At 40.6% G+C, this 20622-nt stretch overlaps 1 protein-coding gene across 7 annotated transcripts in view; it reads right to left on the reverse strand.

Annotated features, from left to right (window-relative positions):
• CAMSAP2 (calmodulin regulated spectrin associated protein family member 2) overlaps nucleotides 1-20622 on the reverse strand; it is a 145742-nt gene that overhangs the window by 81005 nt on the left and 44115 nt on the right. For 4 of the 7 annotated variants that reach the window (XM_053244027.1, XM_053244025.1, XM_053244031.1 and 1 more), the window contains exons 3-5: nucleotides 9267-9353; nucleotides 2393-2554; nucleotides 799-882 (exon numbers count right to left, since the gene is read on the reverse strand). In XM_053244027.1, the coding sequence (XP_053100002.1) occupies nucleotides 799-882; nucleotides 2393-2554; nucleotides 9267-9353 (333 nt within the window). Of the gene's footprint in view, nucleotides 1-798; nucleotides 883-2392; nucleotides 2555-5089; nucleotides 5307-9266; nucleotides 9354-20622 lie in introns of those variants that run through there. The other 3 variants (XM_053244029.1, XM_053244028.1, XM_053244030.1) reach the window with 2 other exon arrangements.

Below are 20622 nucleotides of genomic sequence, written 5' to 3' on the forward strand. Positions count from 1 at the left end.
GGCATAAATATTTTAAATAAATAAATAAATAAATAAATAATAATTAAGGGATGGGGCCGCTCTGGGAAGAGCATAGTTACCTCTCTGACATTTCCAGGATAGGGCTCAGAGGGACTCCTGCCTGTAACTTTGAAGAAGCCCCTGCTAACTTGGCCAAGAGGCACCTTTTTAATGTGGTGATTCTCTTTATTCAGCAGGGGGAGAGTAACTGGCCCTGTCCACCCCCAGCATAGTACCTCCAGTAACTGTTGCTGGTATCTATCTTATGTTTCTTTTTAGATTGTGAGCCCTTTGGGGACAGGGCTCCATCTTATTTATTTGTTATTTCTCTGTGTAAACTGCCCTGAGCCATTTTTGGAAGGGCGGTATAGAAATCGAACAAACAAACAAACAATCACTACTGAGCTAGACTGGCCAGTGGTCTGATTTGGTATATGGCAGCTTCCTATGTATAGCATCCAGCAACCCTGAACTCCTTTCTTACAGCAACCTCCCCCTGCTTCTTTTTCCTGTTTCAAACAGGAGTTGTGTGGGAGTATTGAACAGAAACAATCTAAAAGTAGGTAAGGTAAACTAATATATTTTAAAATGTACCACCTTCTGCTCAGCATTTATCTACCCATTTTGTTTCAAAATTTTATAAGCATTTGTAGGCAAGAGCCTATTTAACCAGATGCATGGTGGACAGTGAAACTCTGGCTGAAAACCAGTATAATTTTACAATTTCAGCTAACACACTGCAGAAATGAGTCGTATGCATTTGTTGATATTCTCTGTCACACTACCACATTTTCATACCTTTTGACCTCCTGGAGTTTCTACACCATGGTGCTCTTTTAGTTTTTGCTCCTGCTCCATGATATCTTTTAGGTGATCGTTTACCTATAATTTCAAAAAACAAGCTATTGCACACTTAACCAAAGTATATCTTTTTTCTGCATGAATACATTAGTACTATTTCACTATGCAGTATACCATGAATAATTTCAATTTAGTGTAATGTACACAACACACAATTCTTGCTATTGCTATTGTTATTGTTCACTGCCTAGGGTCTTTGGAGGAGGCGGTATACAAGAAATTTTTTAATCAATCAATCAATCCTTATATCCCCCCTTTAAAAGAAGTCTCAGCATTGGAAGCAATATAAATTAATGTAAGAAGATAAATGGACCTAACAAACCTTCAGTTTCGGGTGAGGAAAGGCCTCATCCATTATATCAATTTTAATTAATTAATTTAGAAAGGTATATTCCACCTTCTTCCTAAGGTCTCATGGCAGCAGCAGCAAACAATATTTAACACTTTTTCTGTTGTCATTTATTTTGCTTTGTTGTAAACCGCCCGGAAACGCAAGCTTGGGGCAGTATAAAAATATGTTAGATAGATGGATAGATAGATCAATCCAAACAAATGCTGGCAGTAAAAATAAGACAAATATAAAAAGCAGCAGGTAAAAGTCTCAGTAATAACCACAATCTAAGAACATTTATATGTATATTCAATTTTAAAGGCAGGGGGAGTGGGCAGGGGAGAGACCAAGGTCACACACACACACAGTTAAATGCTTTTTGCCAAAAGTTGCTGTCTTTATTATGCCACCTTTGCACCAGACAAAAGGGTACACAAACACTTTCAGTGGCTGACCTATACACAGAAGTCCATGTGCTATTTTGACAGAGACAGACATGTTGTCTCTACCTGACAAACTGGCAGCTGCACAACACAGTTTGAAAGAAGTAATATGCTGCTGTTGTGTTAATGGCAGAGGGTACTAACAAGACTTTCATAGATGCACAAAAGAAATATGAGGAGCCTTAAAAAGATCCTTTTTTCAGTGCTTTATAAAAAAAAATGTATTTCTGTATACATGTGGTAGTGGGAATTTTATCATTCCACAAGAGAAACAAAACAATTCATGTCCTGGGGCCACCAACCTCAGCTTGTCCTCAACAACCTAACCTTTGTACAACACACTAACTCAATTCAGTCCAAACTCTGATTTGAAGGACTTGAACCAAGCTGCCAGATTCAACAATTTCTCGTCCCCTCCAATGTGCAGCTTCACCTCCAGCTTAATGCTAACCATAGTTTGCTGTGAGGTCTGGACTGGCAAATTATAGTCAGTACCTGCCCTCCAAACCAGAATTGGAAACCCACTTCAAACTGTGGTTTCCATTTCTGATGTCATGGCAAGCTATGGTTAGCGCTAAACTACAAAATGCAAGTGAAGCAGTGATGAGCCTATGCCTTGTTTCCATTCTAAAGCGAGCCATAAGATCTGCAGTCAAACCAACTGATTTCAGTCAAGTGCTGTAGCTGATTTGTGTACCCACCTTGGGGAAATAAACACTTTATGCTAAACAAAGAGTGTTTTTGTAGTGAGTCTTACCTTGTTTATCCAGAACATGACAGCGTCTTCGATATCATAGGGCAGGTCAGTGGCTTGAAAGAAGGATGAATACTGCTGTACACATGCAATCACCTTCTCCACGCTAACCATTTCTACGGTATAGGCCATCATCAAGGTGTCCATCATAGCCAAATGAGCACTCTGCAAAAAGAAACTATCATGAATATTTTGAGACAACTTTACCACAGATGCTAAAAAAAATTTTTCAAGTAGCCGTGCATCTGCAAGAGACACAAGCTGAAATACAAAGAAAAAGATAAATAATTTCTCCTCTCCAAGGGCAAGACTGAAAGAACAATTCCCTTCGATGAGAAACACAGTAACTGCAACACAGGAGGCATATTTAAAGCTCAGACACAAAAGGCAAAGGTTTGTTGAAAAATTAAATCTAGGCCCCACAGTATTACTTTGTGGTTTAAGGTGGCCCAGAGTTTAAAACTGTTGGAGACTATAGCTTTCAGATCATCAAATCGAGTCAGCTGAAGGCTTTAAAAAGGTGATCGGGCTCCTAAGCAAATAGACAGCCTATGCATTTGAAATCAAATTGGTGCAAGTTCCTACATTGAGCTTTTGTCCCCCCGCAAAGACCTGCACAAGCTGCTGCTCCCAAACAATGGGTAGTCCCACACAGAGTGTGTTGCAGGAATTGAAATGGGAGGCTACCAAGGTATGAATGACAGTAGCTGGATGCTTATCAAGAGGAAGGGTCACAGTAGACTAATCAAAGCTGGCAGAGACCGCTTCTTTCCACTGTGATCACCTGTGCACCAAGCGGCAGTACAGGGTTGAGAGTCACAGTACTGGCAACCAGTGATCCCTCTAATTTTTTCCATCTGCGCGAACTGAGTTTTGTTCTGGGCAGCAGTATCAAGGCAGTGTGCACACACCTGCATTCAGAATGGGGCCTTCCTGATTCAACCTGAGCGGGATCTAAAATTTTGAGTGGACATCCACTCAAATTTTGAGTGGACATCCAAAAACTTGCAAGCGCGTGCACTCCTTAGAGGGAACAGTGCTGGCAATTTGAATGCAGCATTTTATTGTGGCATGTTGTTCAAGAGATACACCAAGTTTTCTACTAGAGATATACCAAACGTTGAGAGAGAGAGAGAGAGATTCAAAATAACAGCCTTAGAACCACATAGACGACTTTTAAATGCACTTCAACTGCAATCTAAAGGATAGCACATATAAATGGTCTCCATGACAGTGAGGCAGCATGGTCACTGGGATAAGAGGCAGAGCAAGGAAGGATACCCCAGTTCAGTGTTCTAATTTTTTTTCATCTGTTTGCAAAACAGCTTTTGTTTTGGGCAGCAGTATCAAGATTTTGTGTGCGCACATGCATTCAGAGTGAGGCCTTCCTGATTCAACTTGAGCGGGATCTAAAATTAACTGAGCAGACATCAAAAAACTTGAGTGCAGGCCTGTGTGCATGCCTTATAGGGAACACTGTACCAGTTTGTACTCCTGCACTCTCTTTCTCTGCCACTGTTGCTACTCCTCTGTAGGTCCCTGTGACAGATCCCCAAAAGAGTTACTTCCTTGTTACTTCCTCAAACACAAATTTGGCAAGCATCACTGCACAAAGCCCAATTAGCCTGGGAATTCCCTGGCCCTAACTGATTTGGTACTGTAGCAGGTACCAAGTCGGTACCTGCTACATATGACTTCCTACAGCGACTACTGATTCTGACCACTTCAAAAGTACAACAGGAGTGGGGTATTCTTACAAAAAAGTGAGATATTTTATCTGGACTATAATTCATATAAATGACTTAGGGGACCATAGGCTGGTTCATGGCCCAAGGCATGAGCAGGATGGCATCGTGCCTGGAGCACACCTGTCTTGATGTCACTGCAGGATATTCCAATGTGCTCTGGGGGAATCCTTTAATCATGTGATGGGGTTTTCATCTGAATTGCCCCTCTACACATGAGTACATGTAGAGGAATGATTATGGATGAACACCCCTCTCATGTGATTAAAGGACACCCCAAGAGTGCATCAAAGTGTCCTGAAGTGACATCAGGACAGATGTGGTCTGGGCATAGCTGCATCCTGTTCACATATGGGGCTCACATTAATCCGACCCAGCCTCATATTACTTTGACAAGTAAAACTTAGGGATGCCTAAGGGTTCTTTGCCATTACTCCCCTCATCTTGCCCACTTTGCATTAGGTATGTGAATGAACTAGTTTCTCTCGCTGGTGCTCTCCAAGGAAGTGGATGTGCTGGGCTGCAGCACTGCTGCTTGTAGCCCCAATCGGCATTGCCATGCTCATGGCTGATGCGCACGGAGCAGGAACTGACAGGTAGGCAGCGCCTTCCCTGTCCCTTAAAGCAAACCCCACCCCTTGAAACGGCTCAAACACCAGTGGACTGAACTGGTTCAGTTCTGTGAACATCCCTACTTTGCACAGCAACTGCTTCAGAGATCAGGTTCTATAGAATCCAGGGTTATGCTGTATTCTACACATGCGGAGTAATGAGATAGCAAAGCAGATCATTCCACTTCAGGTTGCAAATCCTTCTACCTCATCCTGTTACATGTGTAGAAGAGACTGAAAGTGAGACCCAAGGGATGCAAGGCGTCTCTCTCCTTTCTACTTTCCTGATCCATCACAAGTTACTGTGAGTTTCCAACTGTATATATTAAATGTTGAAGTCTTACTTTAAATGTAACAAATACAATGTTGCAGTTAGATCTTTAGCAGTAAGGCATGAGCTGATCTGTTCAATAATCTCCAAAATCTCCTGTAATTACTGCTTGCTTTGTGTGAATTCAAGAAGCTTCAGCCATGCTGGAGATTTAGGTCTGTTTGGTAAGAAGCTTATTGAGTCCTGAAGTACAATTATTCTCATGCACCAAGGCTAATGTGGCATGATATTTTGTAAAATCTTTTTGTACAGAAGAATCTTGTTCAGTGTAGTTCAAGCATTGTACAGAAAAACATTCATTTCTCCAATCTTCTTTTCAGTAAAGGTAATAACACAACATAGATTAAAGAGATAGTTTTTGAAGTTGAGTCTTCAAAGCTAATGAGCTAGTGCTTTAGACAGATCCCATCTGTGTAGGAAAGGAAGCACAGAACATAAATAATGATTTGTACGTTATCATTGACCATTTTTTTAACATGGCGAGTTAGCATTTAAAAACTTGATTATGGTTATTTATGTTATTGCTGAACAGAACAACTGTGATCTGCTGCCTGGCATTAAAGAGCTAGTTCTTAACTTCTCAAGTTATAGAACCAAAACATACTTTATACTTTACTTAAAATCCAGGCATGTTAATATATTTGTCTATATCCTTTTATCATTTATCTAGAAGCAACATACTTATAGACTAGGTGTGGGCAATCTTGGTCCTTCAGTTGTCATTGAACTACAACTCCCATCATCCTCAGACACAATTTTGTGGCTGACGGAACAATGGAAGCTGTTGTTCAGCAACAGCTGGAGGGCCAAGATTGCCCACTCCTGCTATAGATAGATAGATATGATATGATATGATATGATATGATATGATATGATATGATATGATATGATATATGATCCTGGCTTAGTGTAGCCAACATTCTGAAATAAACAGGACTCTGTGCTCTAGATTCAGTTTCTGGTTCAAATATTGGTTTGATTCAGGATTTTGGTTAGAACAAGCGGGGATTGCTCTGTTCAAATCTTGGCTTGTTCCTAACAAGAACTGAGAGCAGAATATTTCCAACTTGTGTGTGTGTGTGTGTGTGTGTGTGTGTGTGTGTGTGAGAGAGAGAGAGAGAGAGAGAGAGAAAGAGAGAGAGAGAGAGAGAGAGAGAGAGAGAGAGAGAGAGAGAGAGAGTGTGTGTGTGTGTGTGTGTGTGTGTTGTGGGGGGATGCACACTCCCCAGGCTTGCACAAAACTAGGATTTCATCTTGGTTTTTCATTACATCTGAAACGACCCCACAGAAAAGGGTCAAAGTTACAGAGAAAACATCTGTTGTTCACAGAAGCACACAATATATTCACACTGACAATCAAGGAAATATGCAGCCACATGGGATTGTAGTCTTACAGGAGAATAAAATTTGGTCACACAACACTTGAATATTGTTGGTATGAGAGCTTGCAGTACATCCTAAATATGAAAGAGATCAGGTATAAGAAACCAGATGGCTGAAATCTCTTGAACAGGTGTTCTATGCCATTTGAAGATGCTGGACAAGTGGTGGTGCTAGATGTTATCGTCAGTGTTGGAACAAGATGAGATTTTTCGTCTACTTCAGCAAGGCCACATGCTAAGGCCAAACCTCTAGAAAATATTTCACTGTCAGGCTTGTTCTTTTATCTGACCAATGAGGGTCAGACTATACTGCTACTCCAGTTCCTTGCCACAGACTTGCCTTGCTTGAGACCTTAATTCTAGGTGAATAAAATGAATTCAAGATTTACCAAGTGGCAACTTAACTATAGTTGCATACAGAATAACCATTTGGCAAGCATCTTGTTTAAATTATCCTCACCACTTGGAAGGACAATTGCACATTTTTTCACCTGATCAGAAATTCAGAAGAGGTGGTCAATCTTTTTCACCACTCGGCAAGACAGATGATAGATGACTAAGTGGTTCCACACATACGATGATGTGTGCCACTCTATTGGCAAAACAGTCATCTTCTGTCTTGCCACATTGTCCCAAAACATTCCCTGCTTCTATGAGCTTGCCTTTATGACAGGAGAAATAAATGAATAGCCTAATGACCCTATACTGCCCCTGAAGGTGACCAAATCAGTTTTCTGTATTAAGGCACTGTAGATTCTTACCTTCCGAATTAATGACTAACCATTCTTTAATTTGCTCCCATCTAAGTTTACAAGCTTACATTAAGAAAACAAAAGGTGGTAGTGGTACTGCACTTTGAGAAGCTAAATGTATAAACTCACCATGGAAGTATTTACTTCCTTGAGAAATCAGGATATTGTATCAGGACATAAGGGGTTTACTCTTTTTCCTAGAAGTTCTGCTGGTTTTTAAGCCTACTTTCCAGTAGGCTTATGAGATCACCCGGCATTCTGTCCATGTCCGTGTGTCCCCCTGCCACCCATCAACTTTGCAACGCCTGGAATAATATGAACCAAATCGGGTACAGTTGTAGGGACACACAGTGACACCTCAACGGTATAGTTTGTGATTATGTCATCCACCCAATCCAAGATGATGGACATGTAAACTATTGAGGTGTAAGTGGGCTAACTTGTGAACTGCCTAACTGATTTGAGCCAAATTTGTGACAGCTGTAGGGACACATAGGGATGCCCAAATGGTGTGGTGTGTGATGTCATCCACTCCAATTCAAGCTGGTGGCTGTGTGAACATCTGAGGTGCAAGCCGGGTAATTTGTGGACTGTCTAACCAATTTAAAACAAATTAGGTACAGTTGCAGTGAGTGACACACAGGAACAGTGACAGGGGCCTGAAGCACCTTCCTTATGAGCCTAGGCTACAGCATCTGCGGCTCTTTACCTTGAAAAAGACACAACTAAGGGGAGACACGATTGAGGTGTATAAAATTATGCATCGAATGGAGAGGGTAGACAGAGAAATTTTTCTCCCTCTCTCACAATACTAGAACCAGGGGTCACCCCAGGAAACTGAAGGTCGGAAATTTAGGGCCAACAAGAGGAAGTACTTTTTCAAATAGCACAAAATTAATCTATGGAAATCTTTGCCATGGGATGTGGTGATGGCCACCAGCTTGGATGGCTTTGAAAAGGGCTTAGACAGATTCATGGTGGAGAGGTCTATCAAAAGCTACTAGCCTGGTGGCTGTGGGCCACATCCAGCCTCAGAGGTATGATGCCTCTCAAGATCAGTTGCAGGGGAGCAACTACAGGAGAGAGTGCATGCACATACCTCTTGCCTGTGGGCTCCCCAGATGCAACTGGTGGGCCACTGTATGAAGGATGATGCTGGACTAGATGGGCCTTGTGCCTGATCCAGCACGGCTGTTCTTATGTTCCTAACACCTCAGTGTTGTAGTTTGTGATGATGTCATCTACCCCGATTCAAGATGGTGGACATGTAAACTTGTGAGGTGCAGGTGGGCTAACTTGTGAACCGCTTAACCGATTTGAACCAAATTTGCTACAGCTGAATGAACACTGAATGAATGGGGATGCCTCAATGGTGTAGTTTGTAACGATGTCACCCACCCTGATCCAAGATGGTGGATGCATAAACATTTGAGGTACAAGTGAACTAACTTGAGGTCTGTCTAACTGATTTTAAACAAATTTGGAACAGCTGTAGTGAGTGACACACAGGGACACCTCAGTGGTACAGTCTGTAATGATGATATCCACCCCGATCCAAGATGGAAGACACCAGTGGTCCCTCTAATTTTTTTTGTCTCTGTGTGGAATGAGTTTTGTTCTGGACAGCAGTATCAAGGCAGTATGTGTGTACCTGCATTCGGAATGGGGCCTTCCTGATTCAAGCTTAGTGGGATTTAAGATAAACTGAGTGGACATTCAAAAACTTGTGAGCATGCGCACGCCTTAGAGGGAATAGTGGTGGACACATGGACATTTGAGGTGCAAGAGATCTAACTTGTGGTCCTCAATCTGCACAAAATTTAGTCCAGATGTAGAGACAGTGAAAGGAAAGTAGGCTGATTATTTCTTACTAGAACAACTTGTTATTTTGGTTTTTTTTAAAGCACACACAGAGGAATTTGCATGGAGCTTGCCCACCTCACATGTTTCTTCAAAGCCCCCTCGAAGTGGGAACTAATTTAGGAGCAAAATTACATGGATACAAAGAAAGGAAAGTTTACTGTCAGGTTCTGAGAGTAAAAAGAATGCTGCAAACCTGCTCATTTGGCCTTTCAGTATTCCACATTTGCCAACCTGTACATGGCATGCAAGGAGCTTCAAGAACGTTCACTGCTTCTCTAAACTGCATCATGGAATTTTAAATGGAGAAAAACCTTAGATAAGTACCCTTTAGATTGCCCATATGGGCTAGTGAGGACACATGGTATTGATATATGCATACATGTACAATTTTTAAATAAAAGACTGCCTCTAGGCAACATTTGCCCTTGACCATCAAGATCAGGCATAAGAAATGGAAAAGTCTGAATAATGCTGCAGCTATCATCACGTGAGTACCAATTACCTTTCTGCACCATAAATTTGAGAATCACTTTCTTTGACAGCAGGAACTAGGCCACCCTCTGTTTTACAATCGGGGTTGATCGAGGAAAGAAATAATTGCACTAGGTAAGGGGCTTAGTACTGAACCAAAGTCAGTCAGGTCTTTGGCAGAGATGTAGTGTCTGGCAGGCAGAATCACTGGTTATCAAATGCCTCACGTTTCATATAATCAGAAACTCCTCCAAAACACACTAAAATACAACCATCAGTTTCATCATCAGTTTCTCTGCCCACCCAGCCCAAAACATATAATACAAAAGGAGTGCACAGTAGAAGTGGTTGTACACCATTTTCATCTATGAAAAATAAAATACAATCAAATTACACTCTGCAGAGCAACTCAAATCCCTCATGTTTATGGATTTACAGAGGTTCTGTTACACAAAAATAGAAGCATTCAATTTAACATACACAGCACATTGCAAGTTTCAAACAGACATTTCTTAAAGCATGCACTTTTATCTGTGTCATCAATGAAAGCAACATGAAGCATATCATTCTTATGCCTGCAAAATTAAGTTTAGTTGGGAACCAGATTTGCTAGCTATAAGCCAGCCTCATGTTTCCCTTCTTTTCCCCCTCAGGTTTGAGCACACTAGATTTTAACAATTTTTTTAAAAAACCCACCCTTGCCGGCCTCCTCCAGAATAGCCTCACCGGATTCCCCATTACGAGTAGACCCCCAAAATGGTCTGAACCAGGGGAAGTCCAGTTTGACTGGCACCCCCCTTTGGCTGGTCTGGTTCAAACCTAGACCACTCAAACCGCCCCGGTTTGAGTTGAACTGGGGTTCAAACCAGACCAGTTCACACACCTCTATTATGACACTTAAGCACACATTTCAATTGACTAAAGCAGACTTAATTCTGCATTTTTGCTTATTTATAAAATTTACTACCTTGACCTATCAAATGGGTGCTGGAAGCAGCATGTAACCATACTATCAACTCAACTTACAGCAACTACTGAGCACTGTAGGTTTCACCAGGGGCCTTAGTAAAACTCTGCGGAGCCCGACAAACCAAGTCCCAGTACAAGTATGGGAAGAACATTTTAGAACCTTATTTAATGATTCTGAGCTGGAGTGGAACCAGGTCACCCATGATATTGATTCACTACCACCCTGGCCTGTGTTAACTTTAAGTGAGGTGGGTAGTTTGATCAGTACCCTCAAGGTGGGGGAAGGCCCAGGATAAAGTCCTTGTTGTCCCAGAGCTAATTAAAACAAACCCCAATTGGTGCCCCCCCCTCCACATATGCATCTTTATTTACACTCATTGACTAGACACCACATATTCCCAAGGATTGGGGTGTAGTGATAATTGTTCCAATTTATAAAAAGGATAAGAAGTGTGATCCAGCCAACTACCATTCTATTAGCCTATTAAGTGTAGTAAGCAAGCTCTATGCAAGGCATTTAAACCAGAGGCTACAGGATTAGCTTGAGCTAGAAGGTATACTTGGTGACAAGCAAGCCAGTTTTAGATCCAGTCGCTCAGCTATGGACCATATTTTAGTTTTATACCACCTAATAGACAAGTATACCAGCAGGTCCAACTGTGCCTTATATGTGGCCTTCCTGGGTTTAAAAATTTGCTTTTGACTCCATTTCTAGAGTGATCCTTTGGGAAAATTTTAAACAGTCATCTATTGATAAACGTCTGTTTCTCCTCATCCAGAAGCTTTACACAAACACTGCTTTAAGAGTGAGATGCAACCCACAGGGGCTTCTCTCAAAAATGATTCCCACCTATAGGGTTTAACCTAGGCGTTAAGCAGCAATGTACACTGGTGCCCACCTCATTCAATTTTTATATCAATTCGATGGCCTCTTGTTTGGATAACCCAGATTTCCACCCTCCTAAAACGGTAGGTACTGATATTTCAATTATTTTATATGCAGATGATGCAGCAATCATTTCATGCATGCCAACTGGGTTTAAAAGAGCAGTGAGAGGAATAATTAAGTACTGCAATAACAGGATGGTTATTAATTTCCATAAATCAAAAATTATGAGGTTTGCAAAATGTGGGAGATTGCAAAAATGGATTGTTGATGAAAACAGAATTGAGCAGGTGTCTAATTTTAAATACCTTGGAGTAGTTTTCCACCCCATGGGGATTTGGAAGTCGCACACTGAGTATATTGTGCAAACGGCAACAACATCATCAATGGCTATCAAGAGGTTTTTCTATACTAAAAAGGGAGAAAACTAATTCCAGCAGCCTTGAAGCTTTTTGAGGCCAAAACTAGCCCAAATCCTATATGGGGCACGTGGGTGTTTACCTCAACTGGGTTTCCATAGCGTGAATCCAAACCAAATTCTTGCAGTCTATCTTTGCTGCCTCCAGATGTGTGCCTAATGCATTGCTTAGATTGGAGACTGGGATGCCCCAAATTGAGGTTAGGGCTCAGAAGTGTATGATCAACTATTGGCTTAAAGTGGAGTTCTTCTCAATTGGATTAACTCCCTTGGTCCTTTCAGATGACCATCTGTCCAAGTGGAAATTGGAAATTACAAAAAAGTTATTGTCACTGGGTCTTTCAATAGAACTATTTCGTTAGGCTACGAGCAAGCCAAACAGACAATTTTTCAATGGGTAGAAGATACAGAATATCAAAATGCCCCAGTACATGAGGGACTGGGCAGTAAAATTTGTATGGGAACCTGCAAGTTATTTAACAATGCTTTCCTTCCCCAGGTTGTGAAAGGCATTCTTCAGGGCAAGACATAATGTTCTCCCCTCCATAGTTTTGCAAGGTAGATCCTCAAAAGTGCCATTGGCTGACATAACCTGCCCATGTGGGGCAGAGGAGCCAGAAATGATTCAACTTGTCCTGTTACACTGCCCCTTTTACAAGGACTCCCGCACAAGATATATTTCCCCCTCTACTGCAGAGGTACCCAGATAGATTGGAGGGGTTCTATACCAAGCTATTTCTCTCTGATACAAATCAAACCATAACCTGCGTGGCAGCTAAATTTTGTGTGGCAGTAGTGAAAATACGATAACAATTGGCATAGTCATGATCCAGTTGGTTGTAGTATTTTCATGTATTTATTTTTTGTAGAACTCTGTATTTGACCTTTGATTGAAATAAACAATGGTTAATTGATCATTGTAAGTTTCATCCTATTTGTTTAATGTGTCAGAAGTAAGAACTGGTGGCTCTCCTAAGAACTACATTTTGAAGTCAGTTTCTCTGATTTGCAAGAACTCAGTTCCGGGCAGCTACATAACTGAGAGAGATTCTGGCTAGAAGGGGACAATAAAAAGACCAAACAAGATTTGTTCATGAGTCTGTCCTGATCACATATAAGGCAAGGGATGATTTATCAAAATTTTTACATGAAACAGAGCATGCAGTTGTGAGGAGCTCAATCCTGTCCCCTCCCCCACTTTACTACATTGCATATGTCTCTCTTATCAACAACCTGAACATCCACCAAGCACCCATCGTAACCAAGGAGACTCTTCTTCACAATGACAACTGAAGCTCAACACATCCTATTTATGGTTGATTTCCATCCTGCAGCTCCTGATTATCACTGAGCATTAAGAGAAAGCTACCTAATTTTAGCCAACTCTGAATGTCTTTCTAAAGCAATCAACAAACCACCTGTTGTAGCATTTCGTCAGCCACCAAATCTGTGTAGATTGCTAGTGAAAACTGTAATTAAGTCACCAGTTAGGAAACCAAGATCACACCACTGTGATTCAAAGTGATGTGTCATCTGTATCCATCTTTGTGACATCTACTTTCAACGTCTTTCTCATGTTTGTTTTGTAATCAACAATAAATTTATTTATATATCTATATCTGGATCTGGATCTGGATCTGGATCTAGATATATCTGGAACATTCTGGCTGATGGTCTTAACCACTATGCTATACATGTTTTCCTGAAGTGCTTATGAATTCTGTTCAAAGGTACAAAATAAAATGTATTATAAATATATATTTATAGAAAAAGAGTGTTTTTTCTACAAGAAATTCAAAGTGGTTTATATAGCCAAAGTTTAAGAAAATGGTTCTTTGTCCCTCAAGGGCTCAGAGTCTTTTTTTCCTTTTTCTTTTTAAATAATGACAGACACAAAGGAAACACCAGCAACACACACTGGAGAGATGATATGCTGGGCTGAATAGGTACAGTTGCTCTTTGCCTGCTAAATTGCGGTATGTTCATTTTTAGAGAACCAGTGTGGTGTAGTGGTTAGAGTGCCTACTTTGCAGGGTTGTTGTGAGGAGAAACTTAAGTATGTAGTACTTAAGTTTGGGCTCCTTGGAGGAAGAGTGGGATATAAAATGTAAATAATAATAATAATAAATTACTAATAAAATTTATGATTACATGTTAAAAAGCAAGAATAGATAAAAGTGATTACATATAAAATGGTACATATTGATACTACAAGGGCTAAAAATACTAAAAATAGTAAAAATAGAATCACTCCTGAGCAATAGTAAACACTCCTGTCACATATCATTCTTCTACCAATGAGCCCACTTCATTCTATTTGGAATCAGTGGTGAAAGTGAATGGATCTAGTCAAGTATAGAATACCAGCAAGAGCGGCAGGAAATTAGTACTGTATGCTTTTAAAGTTTGTCTTTGCCTTGGGATCACTTACTCTCTGATTTGGCCATGGTATGGCACCATTTTCTCTCTGATTTCGTGTTTTTATAATGCAGGGATTGACGGTTCTTAAGCACCAGTTTGCCATGGTGCCTGGAAATTTAAGAACAACACGTGAGTCAGAAGAGGTACAGACATGTGTTGTCCAAATCACCCCTCTGTACATGGTCTAAATCAGGGCTGTACAACTGTGGCCCTCCTGTAGGTGTTGGACTACAACTCTCATTATCGCTGACTATTGGCCATAATGTCTGGGGATGATGCAAGTTGTCTAACAGCAGCAATTAAGGAATGGCACATTGGGGGAGATATATGTGCTCAGGGCATGTTTATAATTTATTTAGTACATTTCTATTCTGTCCTATACAAGATATGTCCCTGGGCAGTTCACAATCTAAAAACAACCTTTAAAACATTAATATGTTTAAAACCATTTAAAATTCAAATAAAACTCTAAAACCTGAAGCTTTAAAGCTATAAACTAAAAGCTTGGCTAAACAGGTATGTTTTCACGTACTTCTTAAAAACATTCAGAGAAAGGGAAACTCTAATTTCATTAGGAAGCGCATTCCAGAGTCCCGGGGCAACTCTAGAAAAGGCCTGGTTTTGAGTTGCCACCAACCAAGACAGTGGCAACTCAACTGGACCTCCCCAGATGCTCTTAATAGGCGGTGGGGTTGATGAAAAAGGTGTTCTCTTAAATACCTCAGACTAGGGATGTGCACGGAACCACAGAGGTGTGGTCCAGCACTGGGGTGAGTGTGGCTTTAAGGGTGTGGGGGGGTAGTACTAACCCCTCCTGCCACTCTTCACCCTCCAGCGCTCGACTTTGCTGCAAAGTTTTTGGGGCGGCAGAGTTCCTCCCTGCCGCCCCTGCCCCCATCGTTGTCTGCATCCTCTGTAACAAGTAGAAGTTGGCGCTATACATGTGCCCGTCGTGGGGCGCGCGCCACATACATCACACAACTTGTGATGTATGCGGCGCATGCGTGGCGGCGACAGGCGCGCGCACCGCGACAAGCACATGCGTAGCACCAACTTCTACTTGTTATAGAGGATAACAAGTACAACTGTGACGTATAGAGGATAACGTAGAGGATAACTTGTTACAACGTGTGACATATGCGGTGCGCGTGCGCCGGTGGCAGTGACGGGCGCACACACGCTGTAGCGCCAACTTCTACTTGTTAGTAGAGGATGCAGACAACGATGGGGGCAGGGGCGGCAGGGAGGAACTCTGCTGCCCCAAAAACTTTGCAGCAAAGTCGAGCGCCAGAGGGGGAAGAGCAGTGGGAGGGGTAAGTACTAACCCCCACCCTTAAAGCCACCCCCCACACCAGACCGGCCGAAGTCCGAACTGTTCCGGAGGCCTCTTGCATGGCCCCGGACCAGTTCGGGCACACTCCTACCTCAGACCCAAGCCATACAGGGCTTTACAGGTAATAATCAGCACTTTGAATTTTGCCCAGAAACCTATTGACCGCCAGTGCATTTCTTTTGAAATGAGTGTAATGTGATCTTTTTAGGCAACCCCAGAGACCAGCCCGGCTGCTGCATTCTGTACTAACTGTAGTTTCCAAACTACAAAGGCAGCCCAACGTAGAGTGCATTGCAATAGTCAAGTCTGGATGTTACCAGATTATGCACTACTGTTTTAAGGTTGTTTATCTCCAGAAATGGGTGTAGCTGGGGTATCAGCCAAAGCTGATTAAAAAAAATATTCCTGGCCACTCAATCTGAGAAATCAGGGAGAGATTTGGGTCCAGAAGTACTCCCAGACTACGTACCTGCTCTTTCCAGGAGAGTGCACCCCATACAGAACAGGCAGATCTAAAGCACTTCCTAAGTCTCAGTCTCTCACAATGAATAAATTAAATTTGCTTTCAATGTAAAAAAATAAAATATTTTAAATCAACTTTATTTCTCATTTCTGGAGACCACTGTGGAGATATGCTCCAATTAGTTACTTCAAAGTACAAATTTAGTGTACTTAGTGATAATTGCTTTTAAAAACATATAATAAAACTTTAAGCTGCTAAACAATGTGCCAGCTAGGTAACCACCTGTAATGTGTGTCCTACCTATGCTCATTCTAGCCTCACATATACATTAATCAGTGGATGAGCCATTAGGGCACAGGAGAAGGGAGGGGGAACAAATTTAAACTTAGGTGTTTGGTTTTTTTATTTTTCCTTTACTGAACAAATACAGACTGAATATTGCTAGGATATATAAAATAATGCACAGAACATTAGTTCCTTTCACATCAACCCTTGCTTATAGGGTGAAGTGACATCATTTAAAGTGGTGGCTCTTATATTTATTATTATTATTATTATTATTACAACATTTATATCCCACTCTTCCTCCAAGGAGCCCAGAGTGGTGTACTATATACTTGAGTTTCTCCTCACAACAACCCTGTGAAGTAGGTTAGGCTGAGAGAGAAGTGACTGGCCCAGAGTCACCCAGCTAGTATCATGGCTGAATGGGGATTTGAACTCAGGTCTCCCCAGTCCTAGTCCAGCACTCTAACCACTACACCACGCTGGCTCTCTGTATAGTAATTGTGTAGTACATCCTGGCTTCTAAGTGTAACAGACAGGTTTTAATAGCAACTGTCATTTTGGTTTTAGATATTCTATCCTGGATACATTTAGCTACTTTTTCTTTTAACATGTATACTTTATTCTGGTCTGTGACCGTAATAAAGATTGATTGATTGACTGACAGGAGTGTGGTTCTAATATGTGAGCAGTTCATCTGAGATTGGCATGATCTTTAAATTTCTTCCTGCCCTACAGTTTAGATTTTGAAAATCTTCAAGTATGCAGTAAATATTTGTCAGTTTTGTCACTTTCAATTGTAATGGCTCCACAAGGAAAAGGAAAATTATATTTCTGCTCTTTTAGTTTCTTTTGATAGAGACAAATAGAAATTTCTTTACCATTTAATAGGAACCAATCAATAGCATCTCAAAAATTGTTTTATGAACTATGATCTCTGTTACAATCAAGACCAAATGTCACAATGGGGTAAATATATTGGTATGGAGAAGATTTTGAGCAGTTATTTATGTCATAACAGTCAGGAATGAAGCTTAGCGTGCTAGAACATACAATAGCATGTTGGTTGTTACCAAAACCAAGGCAGAATACACATTTGCTTTTTAGGGTATTTGTATGCAAGAATACTGCAGAGGCAGTTTTTATTTTTAAAAAAGAAATATTTGCACTCTCAATTGTTACCTTCAGAGTTCTGAAGGTATTGCAAGAATATCTGTTATGCAAACATCTCCAGTATATACTAGTGGGATTGCTACAGTAATTATTTCAAGATTGGCAGGCCTCCTTTTACATACCACCTAAGCCTATCTCCATGGAAACGAAATGGTTCTTCTAACATTACTCATAGTAGCTGCTGTTCCTTTCAGTACAGGGAAACTATATTAAATCTTTATTTTTAGTCTACTTTCCTTAAAGAAAGTACTTTCCTTAAGAAAAGTAATCTTATGAGATTACCTGGTGTTCTGCGTGTCCATGTGTGTCTCCCCCGTCCCCCATTAACTTTGCAATGACTCGACTAATATGAACACAATAGGGTACAGTTGTAGGGACACCTCAAGAGCACAGTTTCTGATGATGTCACACCCCACCCCCATTCAAGATGGCAGATGTATAAACCTTTGAGGGACAAGAGCCAGTGTGGTGTAGTAGTTAGAGTGCTGGACTAGGACCGGGGAGACCCGAGTTCAAATCCCCATTCAGCCATGAAACTAGCTGGGTGACTCTGGGCCAGTCACACATCTCTCAGCCTAACCTACTTCACAGTGTTGTTGTGAAAGAGAAACTCAAGTATGTAGAACACCGCTCTGGGCTCCTTGGAGGAAGAGCGGGATATAAATGTAAAAATAAAAATAAAATAAAATAAAATAAAGTGGGCTAACTTGTGAACAGCCTAATTGATTTCAACCAGATTTGCTACAGCTGTAGGGATATAGGGATGGCTCAATATGTAATGATGTCATCCCCCAATTCAAGATGGCAGATGCATGAACGTTTGAGGCGTAAGTGGTCTAACGTGAACCACCTACCCAATTTGAACCCAATTGGCTACAGTTGTAGGGACACCTCAATGGCGTAGTTTGCGGTGATGTCATCTGCCCCAACTCAAGATGGCAGATGTGTGAATGTTTAAGGCTGAAGTGGGCTAACTTGTGAGGATTGTGATTATCAATTAAGATTATAGTGAAAAGAAGTAGGCAGATTAGTTCTTACCAGAACAACGTTACTATACAGTATATGCAGTCACATTAAGTGATCTTCTTGACTAGTACTCAGTTTAAAACAGAAGCATAGTTTATTATTTTTTTTAAAAAGGATTTTCCTTCAAACACAGAAGAGGGAGGGATTAAGTGTTAATATTTAAAGGGCACCATTGTCTTGGTGCAAATGCATCTTGTTTGAGATCAATCCATCTGAAATTGAATTCCAAACTCAAGGCATACAAGTGAAATTATAATAAAAGATAATCTCTCTCCTATGGAAATGCAGGAAGTTTTCCCTGGTAAAGGGTATGTAAGTGGGCTAACTTCCTGGTAGTTATGGTCAACCCTCTAATTCAAAACCCTCAAACTCAACCCTCTAACAAAAATAAATATGCTTTTTTGAGAAACTAAAAATCAGAACTTTGCTGGAAGCCAAAACAATCCAGAATACTGCTGACACATTTTCCTTCAGCTTATCACCCTTAGCTAGTCAGTGCATGGTAACAGACTTCAGCCATGGAAACCTGGCTTAGTTAGCAAGGTTAGTTAGGCTTGGACAAATTGGTGACTGACATCCAGACAAATGCATGTGCTGAATAACATTTTGCACATGAAGTGGGGAGGGGCAATTTCACCAATTCCCCTGTCCTTCTGCAGCCCTCTGTGGCTCACAACAAATATATGCCCCTGAAAGATGCAGGACCCTCAGGGACACATTTTTAGAGTGCACAGAGGGAAGGGAAGGATTGGCAATAACCTTCCCTGCTCTGTGCACTATATTTTATTCAGTTAGTCTGGATGTCAGTCACTATCATTCAGCCTTACTTCCTAAGATAAGAATGGATAACTCCACATATGCCTCCATCAACTCAAGGAAGAGGGGGCAAGCAAGCAGGACACATACTTGACACCACCACACCCACACACCCCATTTGTGTGTCTAAGCCATTTTTCAGAGCATAATGCTTGAAATCAACCTGGCTGAAATTGGGTCTTCAGTGTCAATTTTAAACCTGAGTGCCATTTTACATTGTACATGGCTTATATTATCTGCTTCTGTGTTTTATTGTATTTTATGTTTTTATTGTTGACTTGATGCTTTTATTCTTGTATTGTCACTCTAATCATCAGTGTGCTGGAGTAGGGAGATACAGATATTTTAAATAAATAAAATCCATTAAGAGTGTGCATGTGCACAAACACCCCTTGAAGTAAAAAAAGTAATCAAATTTTATCATACATACATAAGCCTTTATTACGGTCAGAGACCAGCATAAAATTACACATTACATGGAGATAATACTAGAGAAAGGTTACATGTTGTTAGAGGTGATTGCAAATATGATGATAGGTATGATGACAGCTATTGTGAAAAGGCTAGAATTTAAAATAATTACAATTTTAAAAGAAACAAGCTACATTACTGAGAAACTAAAACTGCTAAACATACTTTTCCATAATAAAATGCACAGATAGGATAAAAGGGGAGTTTAAATATTAATAGTAATATAGCTGAAAGTAATTATAAATATGGTAAAAAGCTAAATTAAAAATTGAGATTGGTTGAAACTATAATGATTACCATAAATTAGAATATTACTAAAAATGTTAACAAATTTTTTCAACAGCAGAAATAACATCAAGGATGGGGCACGTACTGCACAGAGCCTATTGCCCCAAAGGTCTTTTGAAATGAGATTAACTGTGTAGTTGCACTATATTCATACTATATCCCACTGCAGTCTAGGGAAAGTATGCCCTTATCTAGCTGCAGAACCTATCAAGTATCTGGTAATTGTTCTATCAGTTGTTTGTATGACTCAATTCCAGTCCCCTGAACGGTCTCCCCAACACATCACTGGCATTATCTTTTTTTTAAAAAAAAAACCTGAACTATGTCTGTAGATGCCTGCTTCTTATGCCCATATGCCCCATCACTAAATTAAGGCACCTATGTTATAGCAACTTTTGACTTGACTTTTTATATAAATCACAATACTATATTTCTGGAGTCAATGGGCTCAATGCTGTAGATCTCAGTGCACAATAAAATACAAATGTCAGGCAGCACCATCAACACATAATTCTAAGGTCGGTCATTA

This window comes from Hemicordylus capensis, chromosome 4 (genome assembly GCF_027244095.1).
Source record: "Hemicordylus capensis ecotype Gifberg chromosome 4, rHemCap1.1.pri, whole genome shotgun sequence".
NCBI classification, from domain to species: Eukaryota; Metazoa; Chordata; class Lepidosauria; order Squamata; family Cordylidae; genus Hemicordylus; species Hemicordylus capensis.